Source organism: Prionailurus viverrinus, chromosome E1, assembly GCF_022837055.1.
Source record: "Prionailurus viverrinus isolate Anna chromosome E1, UM_Priviv_1.0, whole genome shotgun sequence".
In the NCBI taxonomy this organism is placed as follows: domain Eukaryota; kingdom Metazoa; phylum Chordata; class Mammalia; order Carnivora; family Felidae; genus Prionailurus; species Prionailurus viverrinus.
Window position 1 is genome coordinate 13,076,712 of NC_062574.1, and position 18,754 is coordinate 13,095,465.

The following is an 18,754-nucleotide window of genomic DNA, read 5'->3' on the forward strand; positions in this document are numbered from 1 at the left end:
ATATCCTGAGGCCCCTGACCTTTAAAATCTCTAGTAGGACTTCATTTGAACAGAGGGTTCCTTAACTGAAATAAAGATTTGAAAAACACACTATGGGGAAGTTGTAGAGGCCATACATGCTGGACAGGGGGCTGAGAAACGACTTCTCAAGAGTTATGCTGGCTGGAGGGCTGCCCCCTAGGAGCAGGGAGGAGAGCTCAAAGGAAAGGGCATTTAGTGAGCACCTCCTGGGTGCTGAGCTGGCCATTGGCTTGGGAATGTACGGCAAAGCAGTTTCCAGAAAGCAAGAGCTCTCCCTGGCACAGCTGGCTGGCAGACAAGAAAATGGGCTGCCCTGGGAGGGGTGAACCCCCTGACCCTGAAGTGCACAGGTAGGGGCTGGGTGACCCGGCAGGCCTAAGAGCACACTCTCTGGGAACACCTTTGGGCAGGAGGGTCTCTGCCTCAGAGCAGGCTGTGGGTTTCCTCCCTTGGAGGCCAGGAACTCCTCCTTTCAAAGGGAAGAGAGGGGCAGCTCTAGTGTGACCCCACTCTCTTCTCATGTTACCGGTGGAGAAACTAATGCTCAGGTTCTCAGCCAGGAATCGCATAACAAAATGGGCAAGGACCCAGGCTTTCTGCCGCTCCTTCCAGAACATTGAAGAACCAGCCATAAACCCGTCAGGGGTCCAGAGCAGAGGCCCTGCCTCAGCCTGAACCCTACCCTTAACACTGTATCTCTCAGACCTTGGCAAGAGGGAAGGCCAGTGGCTTTTCTGGGGGCCCAGAGAACCCCACCCTGTTATCAGGCTTTATTCAGACCGGTTGCCCAAGGAGGAGAGAGGTGAGGGCTTGCCTGAGCATGCTTCTACGCTCCCCAGATGTTCGTGGTAGCCGAAGCTGAAGCAAGCTCCTGCCGTTTGCACGAGTTCACCATCTCCGGCACCACTTACGCCCCGGAGGGCGAAGTGTGAGTGCTGGGCGAGGGAGAGCGGGTGGGCGTGGTTTCCTGGTGAGCTGGGCTACACCGGACAGACGGCTCGAGAGTCGTCAGTGGGCGAGGCTTCCTGGGGGCGGGATCAAGAAGCTGTGCGCCTCCCAGGGGCCGGGCCAAATGCCCCGGTACTGAGACCCAGCCCCACAGGAGGCAGGCGGAGCAGCTTGTGCGCTGTGGGCAGTTCGATGGGCTGGTGGAGCTGGCGACAATCTGTGCCCTGTGCAACGACTCAGCGCTGGACTACAATGAGGTGGGCCCCAGCTCCCTTTCGTGACCTCCCTAGTATCCAGGTGCCCAGGACAGACGCTTCTCTGAGTCTCAGAACTCCCAGGATTGGTAGTCCCTTACCCTTTGGAGTACCACACCCCAGGGGCACTGCCACCCCTGCACAATCCCCCACTGCCATTCCTTCCTCAGACTGGCTTTAGAACCAGTGCCCTAAGTGCCTTAGGGCTCTTGGACTGTGGGGGACTGTAATGTAAGGGACTGTAGTGCCAGGGTACCTAGAGGAAGAAATTAGGGGAGCAGGGCTAGGGAGGGTGTTTAAAGTAGAAGGCACAGCCCGAAAAAGGCCCATAGGTCATAACAGCCTGATGTGATGTAGGCATTGAATGCCCTTGACTGCAGCTGGAGCAGTAGAATGGAACATGCAGGAAGACACTCCTACCTGAGGGAAGGACTTGACCACACCAAGTCAGGTCCCATAACAAGCTGAGGACAATAGTGAGCCACCAAAGGGTTTTGAGCAGGAGAGTGATAATGGTGAGATCTGCATTTACGAAAGATCAGACTTCTATATGAAAGATGGAACAGATAGGGCAAGACTGGATTCAGGAAGTCCTGTGTGGTCCTCCGGGTCAGAGGGTTGCTGGCTGGGGCTTCAGGGAAAGGGGAGAAGGCATAGGTTGGAGAGAGAATTAGGAACAAAACTCCTGGGACTTGGTGACTGGTTAGGTGAAAGAGTTGGAGGATAGCTCCTGGTTGGTGTCCGGGCTGGGACTGTCACTGGAATGGCAAATACAGGGGGAAGGGGAGGTGGCCTGAGGGTCAGTAAGGAACCAAGTCCAACAGGCAGCTTGGAGTTCAGGGGAAAGGTCACTGCCAGGCTGGGCACTGGAAGTCAAGCACATGAAAGGTGGGGGGAGCAGGGAGCGTAGGAGGTCTCAGGGAGAGAAGATGGGAGGGGAGAAGCAGGGACCGGACAGCAGGGTTTAGAAAGAGGAATCTGGGGAAGGAGGCTGGGAAGGAGCATGCGGAGCATGAGGTAGACGGCCGGGAGAACACATGTTCACTGATGTCAGGGAAGGGTCAGAAGGGAAGGGAAGCATCAGTGTCGGATGCTACCCAGACCTCATGTCAGCTGGGCTGGGAAGGGTCCAGAGGCCTGATGCAAAGGAGGTTTAAGGTAACTGGCCAAGGGAGCTCTAGGGGTCAGGGAGTGAGTGGGAGGTGAGGCTTGGGGGTCCACTGGAGGCTTTCCTGCTCTTCACGCCCTGTACTCTGGGCCCCACCAGGCTAAGGGCGTATATGAGAAGGTGGGAGAGGCCACGGAGACAGCTCTGACTTGCCTGGTGGAGAAAATGAACGTGTTTGACACCAACCTCCAGGCCCTGTCCCGAGTGGAACGAGCCAGTGCCTGCAATGCGGTGAGTAGAGTGAGAGCTCTGGCCACAGGCCTCATAGCGGGGGCTTCTGGGCATCTAGAGAAGGGAGAGAGGAAGGCGAAATCTTGGGAGGCTTCTGGGAGGAGGGGGGACTTCGGACGCTAGTAAGACTTGGCTAGGAAGAAAAGACAGGAAAAGACTGAGTGTGGGCGAGGATTCAGAGTTGGGAAGTGCACAGCATGGTCAGGAAGTGGCAACCTTTTGGCATTTCTCAGGCTGGAGAGGGAGATGGGGGCTTCCAATGCCAGGCTCAGAGGAGGATAGGCACCATCCCACAGGGAGCAGGAGGCTCTTCGTAGGATCGGGCAGCTGGAAAGAAAGCAGTGAGACTTGCTGGCTCTGCCTCTCACATCCTGACCCTCCTGGGCCCCGTAGGTCATCAAGCAGCTGATGCGGAAGGAGTTTACTTTGGAGTTCTCCCGGGACCGGAAGTCCATGTCAGTGTACTGCACGCCCACTCGCCCTGGCCTGGCAGCCCAGGGCAGCAAGATGTTTGTGAAGGTGGGGCCTGCCTAACTGGCCTAGGGCCGCTGCCCATGTGGAGTCCCTGGGAGATCCGATCTCCAGTGTTCTAAAGAGCCAGTGACTGCAGCTGTGGGAGACCAAGGGAGCTGTGAGGCCCACGGTCAAAGCAGCGGATCCAGAACGAGGGTGGTCAGCCTGCCGTGGGGCACTGGGAGCAGGATCTGGTCTTGGTGGAGATAAAGCCGGGGCTAGGCACCAAGGCCTGCCCCTCACCATGGTCCCAGCCCTGGGCTGAGAGGCACTGCCTCACCACATGACCTTGGGGTCACCTTTGCTCTTCCATGGGCCTCAGTCTCCCCATCCAAATGGCAGGATCAAGCTGGAAGGTCTCGGAAGCCTTTCACCTCTGATGAGGGGCATTGAGGTAGTTGGTGCCCATCTTTGGTGCTTCATGTTTTGGCAACTGAGTCCTAGAGAGGGAAGTCTCCCATCCAGACTTCTGCCCATAGCACTGTTACTGTCACTCCTTTTCAACCTAAAGTAGGAATCACAGCCCTAACTTCATGCTGAAGTGGAAGTTTTAACTTCTTTTGAAATGAAAAGGCTTCTGTATTGGGATTCAGGCTACTTTGAAAACTTAGCCACTTTGAAAACTCTCCTCTCTTTTGGGGAGAGGGAGAAGGCATGACAAAGGGCTCAGAAGCTATTCCCAGGCCCGGGGTGAGACCCAAGGTGAGACCCCAAGGCTACTGAGGAGCCTGTCACTCCGTCACATTTTCCCAGGGCCACACCCACCACCCCTCAGCATGGCTGTGTCTCTGGTCCCCAGGCAGGGCTCAGCCTGCTTCCCGTTGCTGAACCCCCCTACAGAATTGGGATCCTGGTAGCACCAGGTTGGCAGGGAAACAGGGCATGTAGGAGGACTGCCAATCCTATTCCCACCCCCTGCCCCAGATGCTGTAGCAGACCTTCTCAGCTCTGGATTGGTGGGGGGAGGGGGCCTCCCCACAGGCAGCTACTACCCCCCATTCCTTTTGGGTTTTTCCCAGTGGGGCCCCCTTGGTTTCCACTCTGAGCTTCCAGAGAATGGATTCTGGTCCATGCCTTGCTGTGTGTCCCCTTGGATGCCCTTTTCCCGTTTCTGGGCCTCAACTTCCTCTGTTGGGCAAGAGGGAAAGGAGGGGTCCTAACTGACAGAGTTACCTCTCCCCTCCCCCGTGACGCAGGGGGCTCCTGAGAGTGTGATCGAGCGCTGCAGCTCAGTCCGAGTGGGAAGCCGCACAGTACCCCTGAACGCCACCTCCAGGGAGCAGATCCTCGCCAAGATCCGGGATTGGGGCTCCGGCTCAGACACACTGCGTTGCCTGGCACTGGCCACTCGGGATGCACCCCCAAGGAAGGAGGACATGCAGCTGGATGACTGCGGCAAATTTGCGCAGTACGAGGTGCGTGCCAGGGCAGGGCCCAGGGCTGGGAGCCACGTGTCTCCCTGCCAGGGCCGGGTAGGTAGCAGCTTGAGCGTGGGCCCAGGCCCCACTTGCATCTGCGCCCTCCCTACAGATGGACCTGACTTTTGTGGGCTGCGTGGGCATGCTGGACCCTCCAAGGCCCGAGGTGGCTGCTTGCATCGCACGCTGCCACCAGGCCGGCATCCGTGTGGTCATGATCACAGGGGACAACAAAGGCACAGCTGTGGCCATCTGCCGCCGGCTTGGCATCTTCAAGGACACAGAGGATGTGGTGGGCAAGGCCTACACGGGTCGCGAATTCGATGACCTCAGCCCTGAGCAGCAACGCCAGGCCTGCCGCACAGCGTGCTGCTTCGCCCGTGTGGAACCTGCACACAAGTCCCGAATTGTAGAGAACCTACAGTCCTTCAATGAGATCACCGCCATGGTGAGGCCACAAGATGGGAGCCTAGTGGAGGTGGTGAGGAGTCGGGAGGGGGAGGAGGGTCACTGACCGTAGAGCTTGGAAAGAGCAACCCGTACAACATCTGCCCCTGCTTCATTCTTATTTTTTCGGCATTTTATTATAAAAAGTCTCAAGCACAAAAAGAAATTAAAATAGTTTTTTAGTAAACATCTATAATATCCACAATCTACACTCTACAAGTAACGTTCTGTTATATTTGCTTTGCACATACCTATCCATCTATCCATCCTTAATCCAGCTTTTCTTAAGTAAATTTCGAAGTAAATTGCAGGCATCAGTACACTTCACCCTCACATAATTTAGAATGCATACTCTATCTAGAGAGCAGCATTTCTTCGTGGTTCTATTTTTTTTCCTTTTTGAGGTAAAACTAACATGCAATGAAATGCACAAGTCTTAAGCATAGCATTCACTTGACATGTTTTGATAAATGCAGATACACCTTTGGGTGTCATCCAAACTCTTATCAAGATAAGGAATATTACCATGGAGACATGAAGTTCCCTCATGCACCTTCCCCATCAGGACCCTCTCCCACGACAGGCCATTTTTCCATCATAGATTGTCTGTCCTAGATTTTCACATGAATGGAATCATATAGTATGTATTCTTGTGTGTGGCTTCTTTGTTTTGAAATTTATCCACGTGGCTTTGGGTATCAGTAGATGATTGCTTTTTTTTTTTTTTTTAAGCATTGAGTAGCGTTCCACTGTGAGTCAGTTTACTTATCTATTCACCTTTCAATGGACATTTTGTTTGGGCCCAGTTTTTGTTTTGTCTCATTCTTGATTACTAACCTATTCATCAACACTCAGCTGACTCTTGAACCCAGTCTCACCCCTGACCTGGCCTCTGTTGACCTCCAGCCCCCAGTTCTTTACTTTAATGCTGACCTGTGATCCAGTCTTGACCTTGATACTGAGCTGGGCACCGATCTTGACTTGACCATAATTATAATCTGGTTCTTGACTTTATTTTGACCTTCATATTGACTTGGTCCCTGACCTTGAACTTGACCATCTTAATCTGATTTTTACTTTGGGTCAGCCCTAAATGGGCTGCAGTCTTGACCTGCACCCTCACCTGATCCTTGACATTGACCTTGACCTCCAACCCAATACTTTTTGTAGACCTCAACTTTATGTGGCCTCTAATCTTCACCTTGACTGCAATTCCAACCTTGTCTGTGACATCACTCCTGATGTGGGCCATAACCTTGATTTGACGTTTGACTTTGACTTGACCTTTGCCTTAGTCTAGTTTTTAATTTTGAGTCTGAGTCCAGTGTTGACCCTGACCTTCACCTTGGCTCCAGCCTTTACCTTAACTATAACACCCACCTGATCCTTTGCCTGGGCCACAACCTTGACCTCATCCCTGACTTAACCTTAACTTTGCCCTTAACCTCAGCTTTGTATTTTATACCACATCCAACCTGAATTTCATCTCTGTCCTCATCAGTGACCCACTGTCATCCCCAACTCCACCCTCACCATCTTCTCTGACCTTAGAATTGACCTTCTCTTCAAATTTGTCCTTGTCTGCAATGCTTGGCTTCCCCCTCAGCCTCATACCCCAGCCCAATCTCTGAGCTCATTCTCAACCTCACCATTTGTTTTGTTCAGCTGTCTGCTTCCTTGGGGACATCCCCTGAGCTTAGGGATAGGCTTAGTTGAGAGGAGTCAAGGAGGTGGAAGAGAAGTTTCTCAGGCATGGTCCTACCTACCTTGGCCCCTAGACTGGAGACGGGGTGAATGATGCCCCGGCTCTGAAGAAAGCAGAGATTGGCATTGCCATGGGCTCCGGCACAGCTGTGGCCAAGTCGGCAGCTGAGATGGTGCTGTCAGATGACAACTTTGCCTCAATTGTGGCTGCAGTGGAGGAGGGCCGGGCCATCTACAACAACATGAAGCAATTCATCCGCTACCTCATCTCCTCCAATGTCGGCGAGGTTGTCTGGTGAGGCCCTGCATTTCCTGTTCCCAGCCCTCTGGACCAGCTCTAGGTCACTAAGGAAAATGCCTGTTGCTCGGATGGGGCTGTAGGTATAGAGGAACACATGCCCTGCCCTGGAGACGGCCTTCTAGGACCTCATCTCAAGGAGGGCAGGGCCTTGTCATTCTTCCAGAGGCCTTGGTGCTTCCCGGCCCCCAAGGAGATACCTGAAAAGTCCCTGTCATCCCTCTAGCCATAATCCCCACATTCACAGTTGCCAAGATGGGAGAACTAGCACTGCTCTGGGGCAGTAACGTGTTCACGTGTGTGTGTGAGTGTGTGCACACAGGTGTGTGCAAACATGGCGTGTGTACCCAAATGAAAGGTGTGGGTAGCCATGTGCATGTGTGCTCTTGTGCATCTTGAGGCAGAAGCAGAAGCACGGAGGATTTGTGCCAGCATCTAATTTGTACACATTTAGGTTCACGTGTGAGAGATGCCTGTGGGGGATGGTGAGCACATGTTTGCTTGGACACATGTGACTTCTGTCACCTCTGCTTGTCCGGGCAAGCATGTAGGTGTTTGCTTGTGTTTGTGCGATTGTATGGCCTGTGCTGTATTTACTTCTGTCTGTGAACAAATTGTATGTGCTCAGGCATGCATTGTCCACATGTGTACATGCCCTAGAGAGGAGTTCTGGCCTAAACAGGAGAGGCCTAAAGAGCAGAATCATCCAGCCTCCAGAGCTGAGATTAGGAGGCACGAGTGGTCCAGTGTGAAGCAGAGCCATGTATATGCAAGTCTCACTTGTGCACACACATAAGAACTAGAAAAGTGAGGTGGGGCTCCTGTGAAGACAGTAGGTGAGCTTCCCAGTCTAGAGTGTGAGGAGGAGCTGGGCTCTCCAGTTGCTGGGCCCTAGAGCCTCTGACCCTGGTTCCAGCATCTTCCTCACGGCAATTCTGGGCCTGCCGGAAGCCCTGATCCCTGTGCAGCTGCTCTGGGTGAACCTGGTGACGGATGGCTTACCTGCCACAGCCCTGGGTTTCAACCCACCAGACCTGGACATCATGGAGAAGCTGCCCCGGAACCCTCGTGAGGCCCTCATCAGTGGCTGGCTCTTTTTTCGATATCTGGCTATTGGAGGTGAGTGGGGCCCCAGCCCTCAGTGGGGTTTCAGGAGCTTCCTGAGAGCTTCTATCAGGGATCCTTGCAAACTGCAGACAGTATGACTCAGCCTGGCATAGGCCAAAGGAAGCTGTGTGGGCTCATCTAATGGAAAATACTAGAGCATTCCTCAGGCATGGCTGGATCCAGGCCTCAGTATCACTGGCCTATTTTGGCTCTGCCTCAGCTCCATTCTCGGACAGGTGCTCCTTGAGATGGAAAGATGGCTGCTGCAGCTGTAGCCCTCATGTTTACTCTCTTACAACCCCCAATTCAGCAGAAGAGAGAGTGTCCGTCAGTAATATGATCAAAGTCTCAGGCCTGTTCTTGGCCCACATTGGGCCACCTGCTTATCTCCTAGCCAGTCACCGTGGCCAGGGGTGTGGCAGATGTTGATTGCCAATCAGGGCCCACCACTGTCACTAAGGGTAGGTGCTATAAACCACATGGCTCAGAGAGGGAGAGGGCGGTTCCCTGACAGAAACTCAGGGCATTTTTAGGAAGGGGAAATGGATGCCAGAAAACCACAGCTATCCACTATAGCCAGCTTCCTCCTGCCCTCCTTGCAGTGTACGTAGGCCTGGCCACGGTGGCTGCCGCCACCTGGTGGTTCCTATATGATGCCGAGGGACCTCACGTCACCTTCTACCAGCTGGTAAGCAAGGATGGCCAGGGACTCTGTTGGGGTTATTTCTGAGGTAGAACTCACTGCCCAAGTTGTTGGAGCTCCAGGGGAAAGGGATCCGGAACTCAACGGTTGGCCAGTGGCTGTCCCTCCTTACCCCCATACACTTACATAGACATCCACCATCTAAGGAGCCAAGCTCAGAAGCCACTGGAAACCTAGAGATAGCAGCCCAGCCCCAGAGCCAGAGAAGTGGTTACTGCTTCTCCCAGTCATTTGGTTAGGGGGCTGCCAAGGGGCATAAATGCCCAGAAGGATCTTGCCTTTATCAGGGAACCCCCAAAACATTGAGGGTTCAGAGATATGTAGAACTTCAGGTGGAGGGTCAATAAGGAGATTAAGAGGGGCACCTGGGTGGCTCAGTTGGTTAAGTGTCCGACTCACTGTTTGGCTCAGGTCATGATCTCACGGTTCGTGAGTTCAGGCCCTGCGTTGGGCTCTGTGCTAACAGCTCAGAGATTGGAGCCTGCTTTGGATTCTGTGTCTCCCCCTTCACTGCCCCTCCCCCACCCATGTGCTCTCTCTGTCTCTCTCTCTCTCTCTCTCTCTTCAGAAATAAATATACATTAAATTTTTTTTAAATAAGGAGATTAAGAATGGAGGGAAGAATCTGCCAGGCTCTCCCTCCCCACCCCACCCCTATAACAACATGCTTCTCAAGAAAGGGATCCACTGACCTCTTGAAGTCACCTAGCTGGTACATGCCCATCACAGGGCTGGCTTAGCTCAGCACAGCTCTGAACTGAGCAAGCAAGGAGACCCCTCAGCTCTGTCTGTCAATCTGACCCTCTGTCTGGGCATCTCCTTTGCTTGAAAGAACCTTCGCAGTGAATCTGGCAATGTCAGTTTTGGAATTCTCATGTAAAGCTGAGAGCTGCAGGGATTTGGGATCTTTTTCCTCTGAGAGTGTCTGTCTTCATTACCTTCTTGTAGATAGAAGAGCTCAAAAGAGGGACCTGACTCATTGCCCCATCCTGCCTGGGGAGGCTCTGTGATGATTTCAGGCATTCTCGCAGTGTTCGTATCTAGGTACAGTCAGCTCAGGGACGCTTTTCTTATACCCACCAGCCCTGAAGCTCATGGGCTCTCCTTTCCTGCAGCAGTGCAGAGCATAGGCCCATGCCCTCATCCCAAAGGCCCGTGCCCCCGAGCCCTTGGCAGAAGGCTCGGGCCAGCCTCAGGCACCTCTGCTCATTTAGCTCCTGTGGGAGCAGCAAGATGCAGAGCAAGGGCGTGCTCACCATCCCGCTGCTGCCTTCTTCCAGCATTGTCTCAATTAACCTCCTTTATCTATAGATCTCAAATCTCCCAGGATCCCCCTCTCCCCCGCCACTGCGCTGTCTCAATGTTTCTTCTGAGCCCAGTCCCAAAATTCCAGCTGGATACCTCCCCTGGGATGTCCCACAGGCCCATTGTATTCACTAAGTCCAAGATCAGATCTATCACCTTTCCCCAGATAATCCCTTTCCTTCATCCCCATCTCAGTTCTACTGCCTCCCTGGTCACCCATGCCAGCCAGACAGCTGGGGGTCATGGTCGACACATACCCCACGCCCACTACGAATTAGTCCCCAGTCCCCTTGGTGCCAACTTCCCAACTGTCCTCAGGTCATTCCATTTCTCATTTATCCATCTGGTTAAGAAATGGCTATTGAGCACCAACTGTATGCCAGGCACAAATTAGTAGTGACCAAGCAGGCAAAGTCTCTGGAAAGAGCTGGGAAGAGCATGGCAGTGGGCGTTCACATTTTAAGGTGAGAAGTGCTGCAGCAGAGAATGCAGGTGTCTCTGAGACTTGGAGGTGGTCAAAGGTTAGACCTAAGGTAGAACTTTCAGCTTCAGATGCTGGAATTTCAGCAGAACTGACTAGAGCCCTCTCCCCCTCCCCCGCCTGCTTGGTTCCTGAAGAAAGCTGTCAAAAATGCAGCAGTGACTAAGAGCACAGAATATGGAGCCTGGATCCAGGCTGCCCGGGGTTCAAACCCTAGTTCCACCACACACCAGCTGTGTAACTCTGGACAGGCTACTTAACCTCTCTGTATTAGTTTCCTTATCTACAAAATGGATAATAATAGAACTGCCTCAGCCTCATAAGGCTATCAGGAGGATTAACTGAATCAATGCTTGTCAAGTGCTTAGACCAACATCTGGCACATAGTAAGAGCTACGTACAGATGAATTAAGTTAATGAAACACAGAGGAGGCCTTGCAGCATAAGGTAAATAGGAAATAGCCAGATAGGCAAAGGGAAGGAATAGGCAGAACAGTGGCTTCACCCAAAGAAACAGGCCCCACCACCACAAGGCTCATGATGAAACTAGGAGACTGAAGTTTCAGCCCGATGTACCTTCTAATCAATTCAGGAGGCCACTCTATGACCCATGACCTGGGGCATAATGTACGCATGTGGCAGAGGCACACAGGTAAAACCCAGAAGGTTTAAACTGGACAGTGTATTTATCTATTGAAACCTCTTAGTGTGATCCTTTTTGTATTTTTTCCCTCTGCACATGCATAAGGATCTAGGCGTGCACATGCCTGAGTGGGAGGTGTGTATACGGCATTTGTATGTACATGTGTACACAGGCCATTGAGATCTGGAAAGGCGGGGGGGTGGGGGGGTGCTGACCACAGTGGCACAGCAGGCAGGGGCATTTGGTCTTCTTGCTCTATGATCAGTGCCAAATAAAAACATGCATTTGTCCCAAATACTGGAGCTCGATTTGGGGAGAAAATCCCACTGCTGGCTTAAATAAGATAAGAACCTCCATCTCTTTGTTAAAATAAGAAATCTGACCAAGCCTTAGTCTTTTGTAATTTTTTATCCTGCGTGAGGGAGAAAAGGAAAGTGCTAGCGGCCCCTTCTGGCTGAAAGTCACCTTACCCATATTTATGCAGTGTGGGAAAACAGGGATGTATTTACTGGACAGGAGCTCAGACAGCCGGTCATTTTACAGACTTCTCTTTGAGGGTTATTTTTACAGCATGTGATTCCAGTTTCTGAACCTTTAGCTTAAAAGATCTCTGTGTTCAGAGGAGAGTCCAGAGAACAAACTTATATTACTAGAGAACAGAGCTCTTTAACAGTTATGAACATTCACACTCATCCCAGTAATGCAAAAGAGAACAAGCCAGAAGTTCTCATACATGGCCTCAGCTCAGCATCTTATCACAGAAGAATCTGTGAGCAAAGTTTATGAACAGGAAGAAAACTCTCCCCCGGGGCCACAGGGGCAAGAGCCACTTCCCTTATCAAGCCCCGAGAGCTTCTTCTTAATTACGAAGAAGCTGTGTAGTAAGCCTGCACCTAGCAATTCATTAATCCATGTTGTAAGCAAAAGGCAAGTGTGGTAGAGCTCAATTTCAGTGGCAGAATTGGAGGGAAGTATGAGTGGAATCTTATTTAATGGTGATTGGGAGTACATGCAGCCTTTGTCTACCCACCAAAGGTGAATTCTATTCAAACAATTTGGCTGATTGGTTTTCATATGCATTTATTTATTCTGTGGTCTCAGGTAATCACCACCCTCAGTCCTGCATCCCCAGTATTCAGGGCTCCCCAAGCACCTTCAGGGTAATGCCTGCATCCTCCCTCTGATCCCAGGGCCCTCTGCTGTCCTCCCCATCCTAATGCTAGCTTCTCCTTTCTCTGGAACAGCGTAGTCCCTCTGACCCCATCCTGGGTAGGCACCCCTCCTTGGGCCCACCCCATGGCAGCACCCTGCCCACTGGTTGTATTATGTCCTCAGATATAGGCTTAGGACGGAGTGAGGCTTCCCTCTTCCCCCACACTGGCCCCTCCATGACCACTGTTCTCCCCAACCCCACCCAACCCCACCTTGGTGCCCTCAGAGGAACTTCCTGAAGTGCTCCGAGGACAACCCACTCTTTGCTGACATTGACTGCGAGGTCTTCGAGTCACGCTTCCCCACAACCATGGCCTTGTCTGTGCTGGTGACCATTGAAATGTGCAATGCCCTCAACAGGTGGGCTGGGCTGAGGGGCCCGGAGTGGGTTGAGGGATGGGGGGTGAGGCCTAAGTGTGGGGGCTGAGGATCAGAGGGGTCCAGAAGAGGGTTTTGAGGATGAGTGGGGCCAGAATTGAGATCTAGGGAACAATGAGGGCCAAGATTGGGGTCTAAAGAAACAGAGGGGCCAGGATTGGGTCTGAGGGACAGAGAAAGGAGGTTCAAGCTCTAAGGACAGGCTGCTGGGGGGCTGAGCAGACAACTGTGACACATCCCTCCCAGCTGCACTGGCCTCCCAGAAGCACTCCAGTCTACAGGCCCAATTAGGGAAATTCTGAGGCTCAGGCCACTCCCTGCACCTCCACATGGGTGGATGGGTGCCCACCGCAGGGCCTGCTCCCATCCTGGCCCAAGATGAGTATCCTGTACCATTGGCAGTGTCTCGGAGAACCAGTCGCTGCTGCGGATGCCACCCTGGCTGAACCCTTGGCTGCTGGCAGCTGTGGCCATGTCCATGGCCCTGCACTTCCTCATCCTGCTGGTGCCACCCCTGCCCGTGAGTTTCTGCCCCACTCCAAACCCCTTCTGCAACAGGGTCCAAACCTTCCTTTAACATTTCTGGCCCTGGGTTGGTCACTGGGCCTCTGTGGACCCTTTTGCTATGGAAAGCCTGGAGGACTGGGAGTGGGGAGATCTGAAGGTGCTTGGTGCACACAGCCTGTGCTTCAGGAGCCCTCAGACTTGGGGAACAGAAGAGGTGGAGACCAGACTTCTTGTTCTGGGGAATTTCCCAAGGCTAGGGCAGGAGGAAATACTATGCTCTTCCCCAGTACAGAATGCCTCCCACTTCTCAACAGGACCAACAGGATTTGGTCCTTGGCTAAGGGCAGGGGAGGGCACTTCTGGCAGGGGAAACAGAGTGGACAAAGATCTGGAGGTGGGACCTCAAGGAGCATCTTGGAGTTGCTCATGTCGGGTCCATTGCAGCCCAGGTGTATGAAGCAGGTGGATCACGGGGACATGAGAAGTCCTTCCCTTAACCAAACCTCCCCACTCCCCAGCTTATTTTCCAGGTGACCCCACTGAGTGGGCGCCAGTGGGTAGTGGTGCTCCAGATATCTCTGCCTGTCATCCTGCTTGATGAGGCCCTCAAGTACCTGTCCCGGAACCACGTGGATGGTGAGTAGGAAGCCCCAGACCCTCCCCACCCTGCTTGCCTCTAGCCTGTTTCCCTGCCCACTTCCCTGCCTGCCTCTGCTCCCAGGCGGCAACGGGCTGGTGCCAACTTCAGCCTCCCTGTCTATACAGAGAAAGAAGTATTCTTGGATCACCAAGTAGAGGACAAGAAGGGGCTCTGCTCTGGTGGCTATGACTCACGATACCTGCAGGGTCTTGTGCTACAAGGGCACAGCCAGCAGGATCACTACTCAGGGCCATGCTGCCTCCCTCTCCTCACTTGCCATCCACCCTGCATGGCCAGGCCCAGTGTGCCCTTCTCTGGGCCTTGGCCTCTGACTTCTCTGAACCCAGCCTGTCTTAATGCAGATATTCTCAGGGCAGTCTCCCAGGCATGGAGTGAGCAGCCACTGACCACCTCCAGGATCCCAGACCACACTGGATTGGCCTCTTTGGTGTTACCTTGTAGGAGGGTGGAAGAGGGCGTTCTCTGTTTCTAAGCTCACAGCTCTGGGTCTGCCTTGATCCAGTAATAGAGGAAGAATGGCAGGGTCAGCATTGGAGGCAGTGTTTAGAGGAGGGGGCTGGGGCATGGCATCCATCTGCCAGCTTCTGGTGGAGGAGCCTGAGAGAGTAGGTGATTCTAACCTCCCAAGGACGAGGGAGGCACCATCTTCTCACTGCCAGAGCTGCCTAGAAATGGAAGAAGGCAGGGATGAGAAACTCCCTGTTCCTGGGAGTTTGAGCCAAGGCAGTAGCCCCATGGCCAGATTGCTAGGGAGGGTCTGGATTAGTCCCAGCCATAGCCCAAGGCCTGCACTGGAGCAGCTGGGTCCTTGAGGGTCATCTCAGGCAGGAATGTGTCACGGCCCCAGGGGAGGAAGCCTGGAGTTGGGGGGAGGGCTATAAATAGATCACGTGCTTGTCATTCCATAGGGGCCAAGGCGATCAATTGGCTTCTGTCTCACACTGGCCAACCCTCCTAGACGCTGTAAACATTTTATCTTATTAAAGAGACTAAAACAAGTTGGCCTTCTTTCTCTGGAGAAGCTGGCCCACCACAGGTCTGTCCATAGTGTGACCAGACCATTTAGAGGTAGAAGTAGGTACTCAGCCAAAGCAAGGCCTTGTTGGGACCCACGGGTGAGGTAGCGGGAGCCAGACAAGGCATTTTGCCCCCAGTATGGTTCTTTCTGACCCACCCACCGTGGACACTCCTAGGGAGCTGAAGAAGGAGAAATAGGACTGTCACCTAAAACTCCACCCTTGGGGGCCCAGGGCTTCTCCATTTCTGGCTGAAGCACAGAGGTGACCTACCAGGAATTCTGCTGGCCGGCCTTGATCACGCTAACTCACCTGGGAAGTCAGGCCTCATTGGCAGCTGGGGCAGTTTCTCTGTCTTCCCTGAGAGCCTTCCCTAGCAGCCATATCTACTAAGGAGTTCAGCACATTTTCTTGAGAAAACTTAGAACTGAGAAAATTTCTCAGTCAATGGGGAAAAGCCTATGTTTGGCACTGGCTGGCACATGGTAGAAGCTTCCTGGCCTGAGAGGAGGGAAGGCACCTAACAGGACAGGGCAGGTTGGAAGGGCTAGGCAAGAAGCAATCCCTGCTGGCTAAGGGTTGCAGGTGATTTCCAGAAGAGACAAGATCTAAGCAGAGGTTCAAACGGGAAGGATGGAACTTGGGGGTGAAAGGGCTGGGCTAGCATGGCTTGGCGTCTCTAGTGGGGCTGGGGCTCAGAGTGCAGGGTAGAGAAGTGAGGCTCCAGTGTGGAAAGGGCCTCGAATGTCAAGGTAAGGACCCTGGGCATTATCCTCATGGCAGTGTGAGCCACAGAAGGGTAGAAGCATGGAAGGGACTGGGGTAACCATGGAGGACAGATGGGAGGGTCAAAGCAGGGAGGCTGATGAGCTGTGTTGAGCTGGTCTAGGGGGAGACACTGAGTCCCAGCCCAGGGCGAACTGGTCCTGGGCAACACCTCCATCTCCACCATTAACCTGAGATGTTGACTATGGTTCTGGTGAGGCGTGGCTTGAAAGGGCGGTACCCTGCTGTAGGGAGTGGCTATGGGGCCCACGGGAAAGCCTCAGGCTGGGCACCTGCAGCCACATCTGAGAGGTGGCCTGGTGTGTGCCTGCCACAAGCCCAGACAGCTCTGCCCTGTGTGGCTGCAGAGTCCCTTGGGCCTTCTAAAGCCGGATGGGGCGGGGGTGAGAGAGGGGACCCTGTTACATTCCCAGCCAGCCTGGTGGCCTTTTAGGGAAGTTTTACTGAGGCCTGATACTTATAAGCTTCCCTATGATTTATGAGGGATGTGTCCTGGGGAGAATTGCAGATGCTGGGTCATCCGCAGGGGGTAGGCGAGGGGGGGTGGTCCTCTTGCCCCATCTCTTGGCCATACCTAGGTGTGACTGAGCAGCTGTCAGGCAGAAGCCAAAGGGCCAGACCGAGGGGAAGGGAGGCCTAGAACAGCTGATCTGGGAGAGTCCAGAATGCGAGGGGGGCTTGCACTTTATTCTGAAGGCAATGGAGAGCCATCAAAGGGGATGACAGGCTGGATTTGTAATGTGATGCCAGGGGCAGGAGGGTGATGGTGAGGTAAGATGGGGGCTAAGAGCAGGGCTGAGAGGACTTGAGGCATGGGGCAGCAGGAGGAAGAGAACTCGAGAGACATTGGTGGTAAACTCAGCAAGCCTGAGTCTATGGGATGAACAAAGAGTTAATGCCACCAGTTTCTGGATGTCGTCATGCTAGGTAGTGGTTCCCTAAACTGAAAACTGAGAGGAAAATATGTCCTGGAGTGGGCTGGAGGTGTTGATAGAACATGTGGAGTGAAGGAGGCCCAGGGGGCATCAGGGAAATGTGCCCGGGCAGCAGCTGGATATGTGGAGCTGCATCAGAAGACTCAGTGGAACTGGGTCCCCTGACTGATACCGTGGGAGAATGCAGCTGTCCAGAGAGAAATGGAGGGTGGGAGGGGCCATACAGAACCAGTCTGGCTGTGTACCGTCACACATACATCTCAGCATACTCTTGGGTCTTTCTTCCAGAAGAAAAGGACAAGAAGTGAGTGCTGGGAACAGAGTGGAGTCTCCAGTGCGTACCTCAGCCTGATGATGCCCAAGCGTTCACTCCTACTCCCCACACTGCCGTCACGCTCACCGCTTGCTCACTGGGCCCTGCCGAGGGTCTCTGTCCTTGCTTCCATATGCATGGGGGCTGTGCAACTCATGCCTCTGGGACTCTCCTGGGAAGTTCACCCCTGACGTTCCGGCTCCAGAGCAGCAGCCTAGGAGGGGCCTGCCCAGAAGCCAGAGCTGGAAGCAGATCCAGACATGCAGAGGCCTCTACCCCCAAATCTATGAGCACATTCTGGAGCAGGCACCCCCTTGCTTGGAGGCTGGGCATTTTACTTGGTCACTGGTGCTTCTGTACTGATGGAGGACTCCTGGAGTTCCTGCTAGCTCTGACCTCTCACTTAGTGCCTGGTCTGGGGCCTGGTCAGCGGGACGGGGGGCGGTGAAGGGGAGGACATCTGGGCCCAGCTGTGCACAGTGAGGGCAGACAACCCCCCTCCACTTTGCTCTTTTCCCACAAAGTTGGCACGTGAGGGTTTGAGCCTCTTACTGTTTATATGTGCAGGGGGTTGAAGGGTCAGTGGGAGGGAGATGGTAGTGGGGGGGGGGGGTTGCTGGGTAAGGATCCCCTTCCCAGGAGACAGCTGGCTTGGCTGCCTCAGTTCTGGACACTCCCAGACTGAGATTTCCCTGTCCTAAGCAAATGAGACATGCCAAGTCTCGTTGCTGTCCAGTCTGCCAAGCAGAGGCTGGATTTGCCCTCCATGTCCCTGGTGCCTAAGACCCCAGACATCCTTGGGTACCTGATCACTGTGCCCTCTCAGCTCAACCCTGTGTGCACCATCCCACAGTCTGCATGGCTGGGTGATTCTGAGTCTTCTAGACTCTTGGCCTCACTCTTCACCTCCAACCCCACATATCCGTGAGCTGAAAGGATGTCACTAAGAATGGCTAGTTACCCAACAGCACTTACTCTCCCTCCCTCATTGCTGGAAGAATGTGTGTCCATTGTGGATCATGTTGGATGATGGGAAAAGAGCGTTTGATGGACATAAATGTTCTTTTAATTCGGCTCTTGCCCCTCTGGCGAAAATTAGGCATGGAAGAAAACAGTGGGTCAATGTACATCCTCACCCCTCCTGGAGAGTATACCAAGTGATTCTTTTATGTGTAAATCAAGACTCACATCCCTGTCCTGGTCCCCAGAATCAAAAAGCCCCCTTAGCCTGCCTTGCAGACAAATGGGCTCCAGGCTCTGTGGCCTCTTACCACACCTTTCTTCCCTCCCCTCTCTTAGTCAGGCGGGGCTCCCCTGGGCACTAGCCCACAGAGATTCTCTGCTTCTGTCCTGCTGAAGGGAAGGGAGATCTTGAGGTGGGGGATGGTGGGAGGGCCCTGAACCCACCTGTTGACGTGAAGTTGGTAGAGAAATAAAGGCTGAGTGCCGGGGGCAATGGAGGGTCATCACCATCTGTTTTCCTAATGAGTGGCTCCACCATCTGCCCGTGTGTCTACCTGAGCTGTCACCAGCTATACCCACCTCACCTCTGGGAACAAGAGTCGAGGTCTGGGGTTCCCACATTGCCAGCCAGGGATTGCCCTCTTCCTCTGAGATAAGGCACTGACTTCCCCAGCCACTCCCAAATGGCAGAGACACAACTCTGCTCCTCACAGGGACAGCACTTGATAGTTGGTGCATGTGT

General features: G+C 53.5%; 1 protein-coding gene across 5 annotated transcripts in view; it reads left to right on the forward strand.

Annotated features, from left to right (window-relative positions):
• Positions 1-18,505, forward strand: part of ATP2A3 (ATPase sarcoplasmic/endoplasmic reticulum Ca2+ transporting 3) — a 34,298-nt gene extending 15,793 nt beyond the window's left edge. For 2 of the 5 annotated variants that reach the window (XM_047832601.1, XM_047832603.1), the window contains exons 9-21: positions 861-949; positions 1,124-1,226; positions 2,491-2,622; positions 3,016-3,141; positions 4,332-4,550; positions 4,666-5,001; positions 6,779-6,999; positions 7,919-8,121; positions 8,712-8,797; positions 12,680-12,813; positions 13,234-13,351; positions 13,857-13,974; positions 17,025-18,505. In XM_047832601.1, the coding sequence (XP_047688557.1) occupies positions 861-949; positions 1,124-1,226; positions 2,491-2,622; positions 3,016-3,141; positions 4,332-4,550; positions 4,666-5,001; positions 6,779-6,999; positions 7,919-8,121; positions 8,712-8,797; positions 12,680-12,813; positions 13,234-13,351; positions 13,857-13,974; positions 17,025-17,044 (1,905 nt within the window). In that variant the 3' untranslated portion in view covers positions 17,045-18,505. Of the gene's footprint in view, positions 1-860; positions 950-1,123; positions 1,227-2,490; positions 2,623-3,015; positions 3,142-4,331; positions 4,551-4,665; positions 5,002-6,778; positions 7,000-7,918; positions 8,122-8,711; positions 8,798-12,679; positions 12,814-13,233; positions 13,352-13,856; positions 13,975-14,325; positions 16,976-17,024 lie in introns of those variants that run through there. The other 3 variants (XM_047832604.1, XM_047832602.1, XR_007146819.1) reach the window with 3 other exon arrangements.
• Positions 18,506-18,754: the final 249 nt, after the last annotated feature.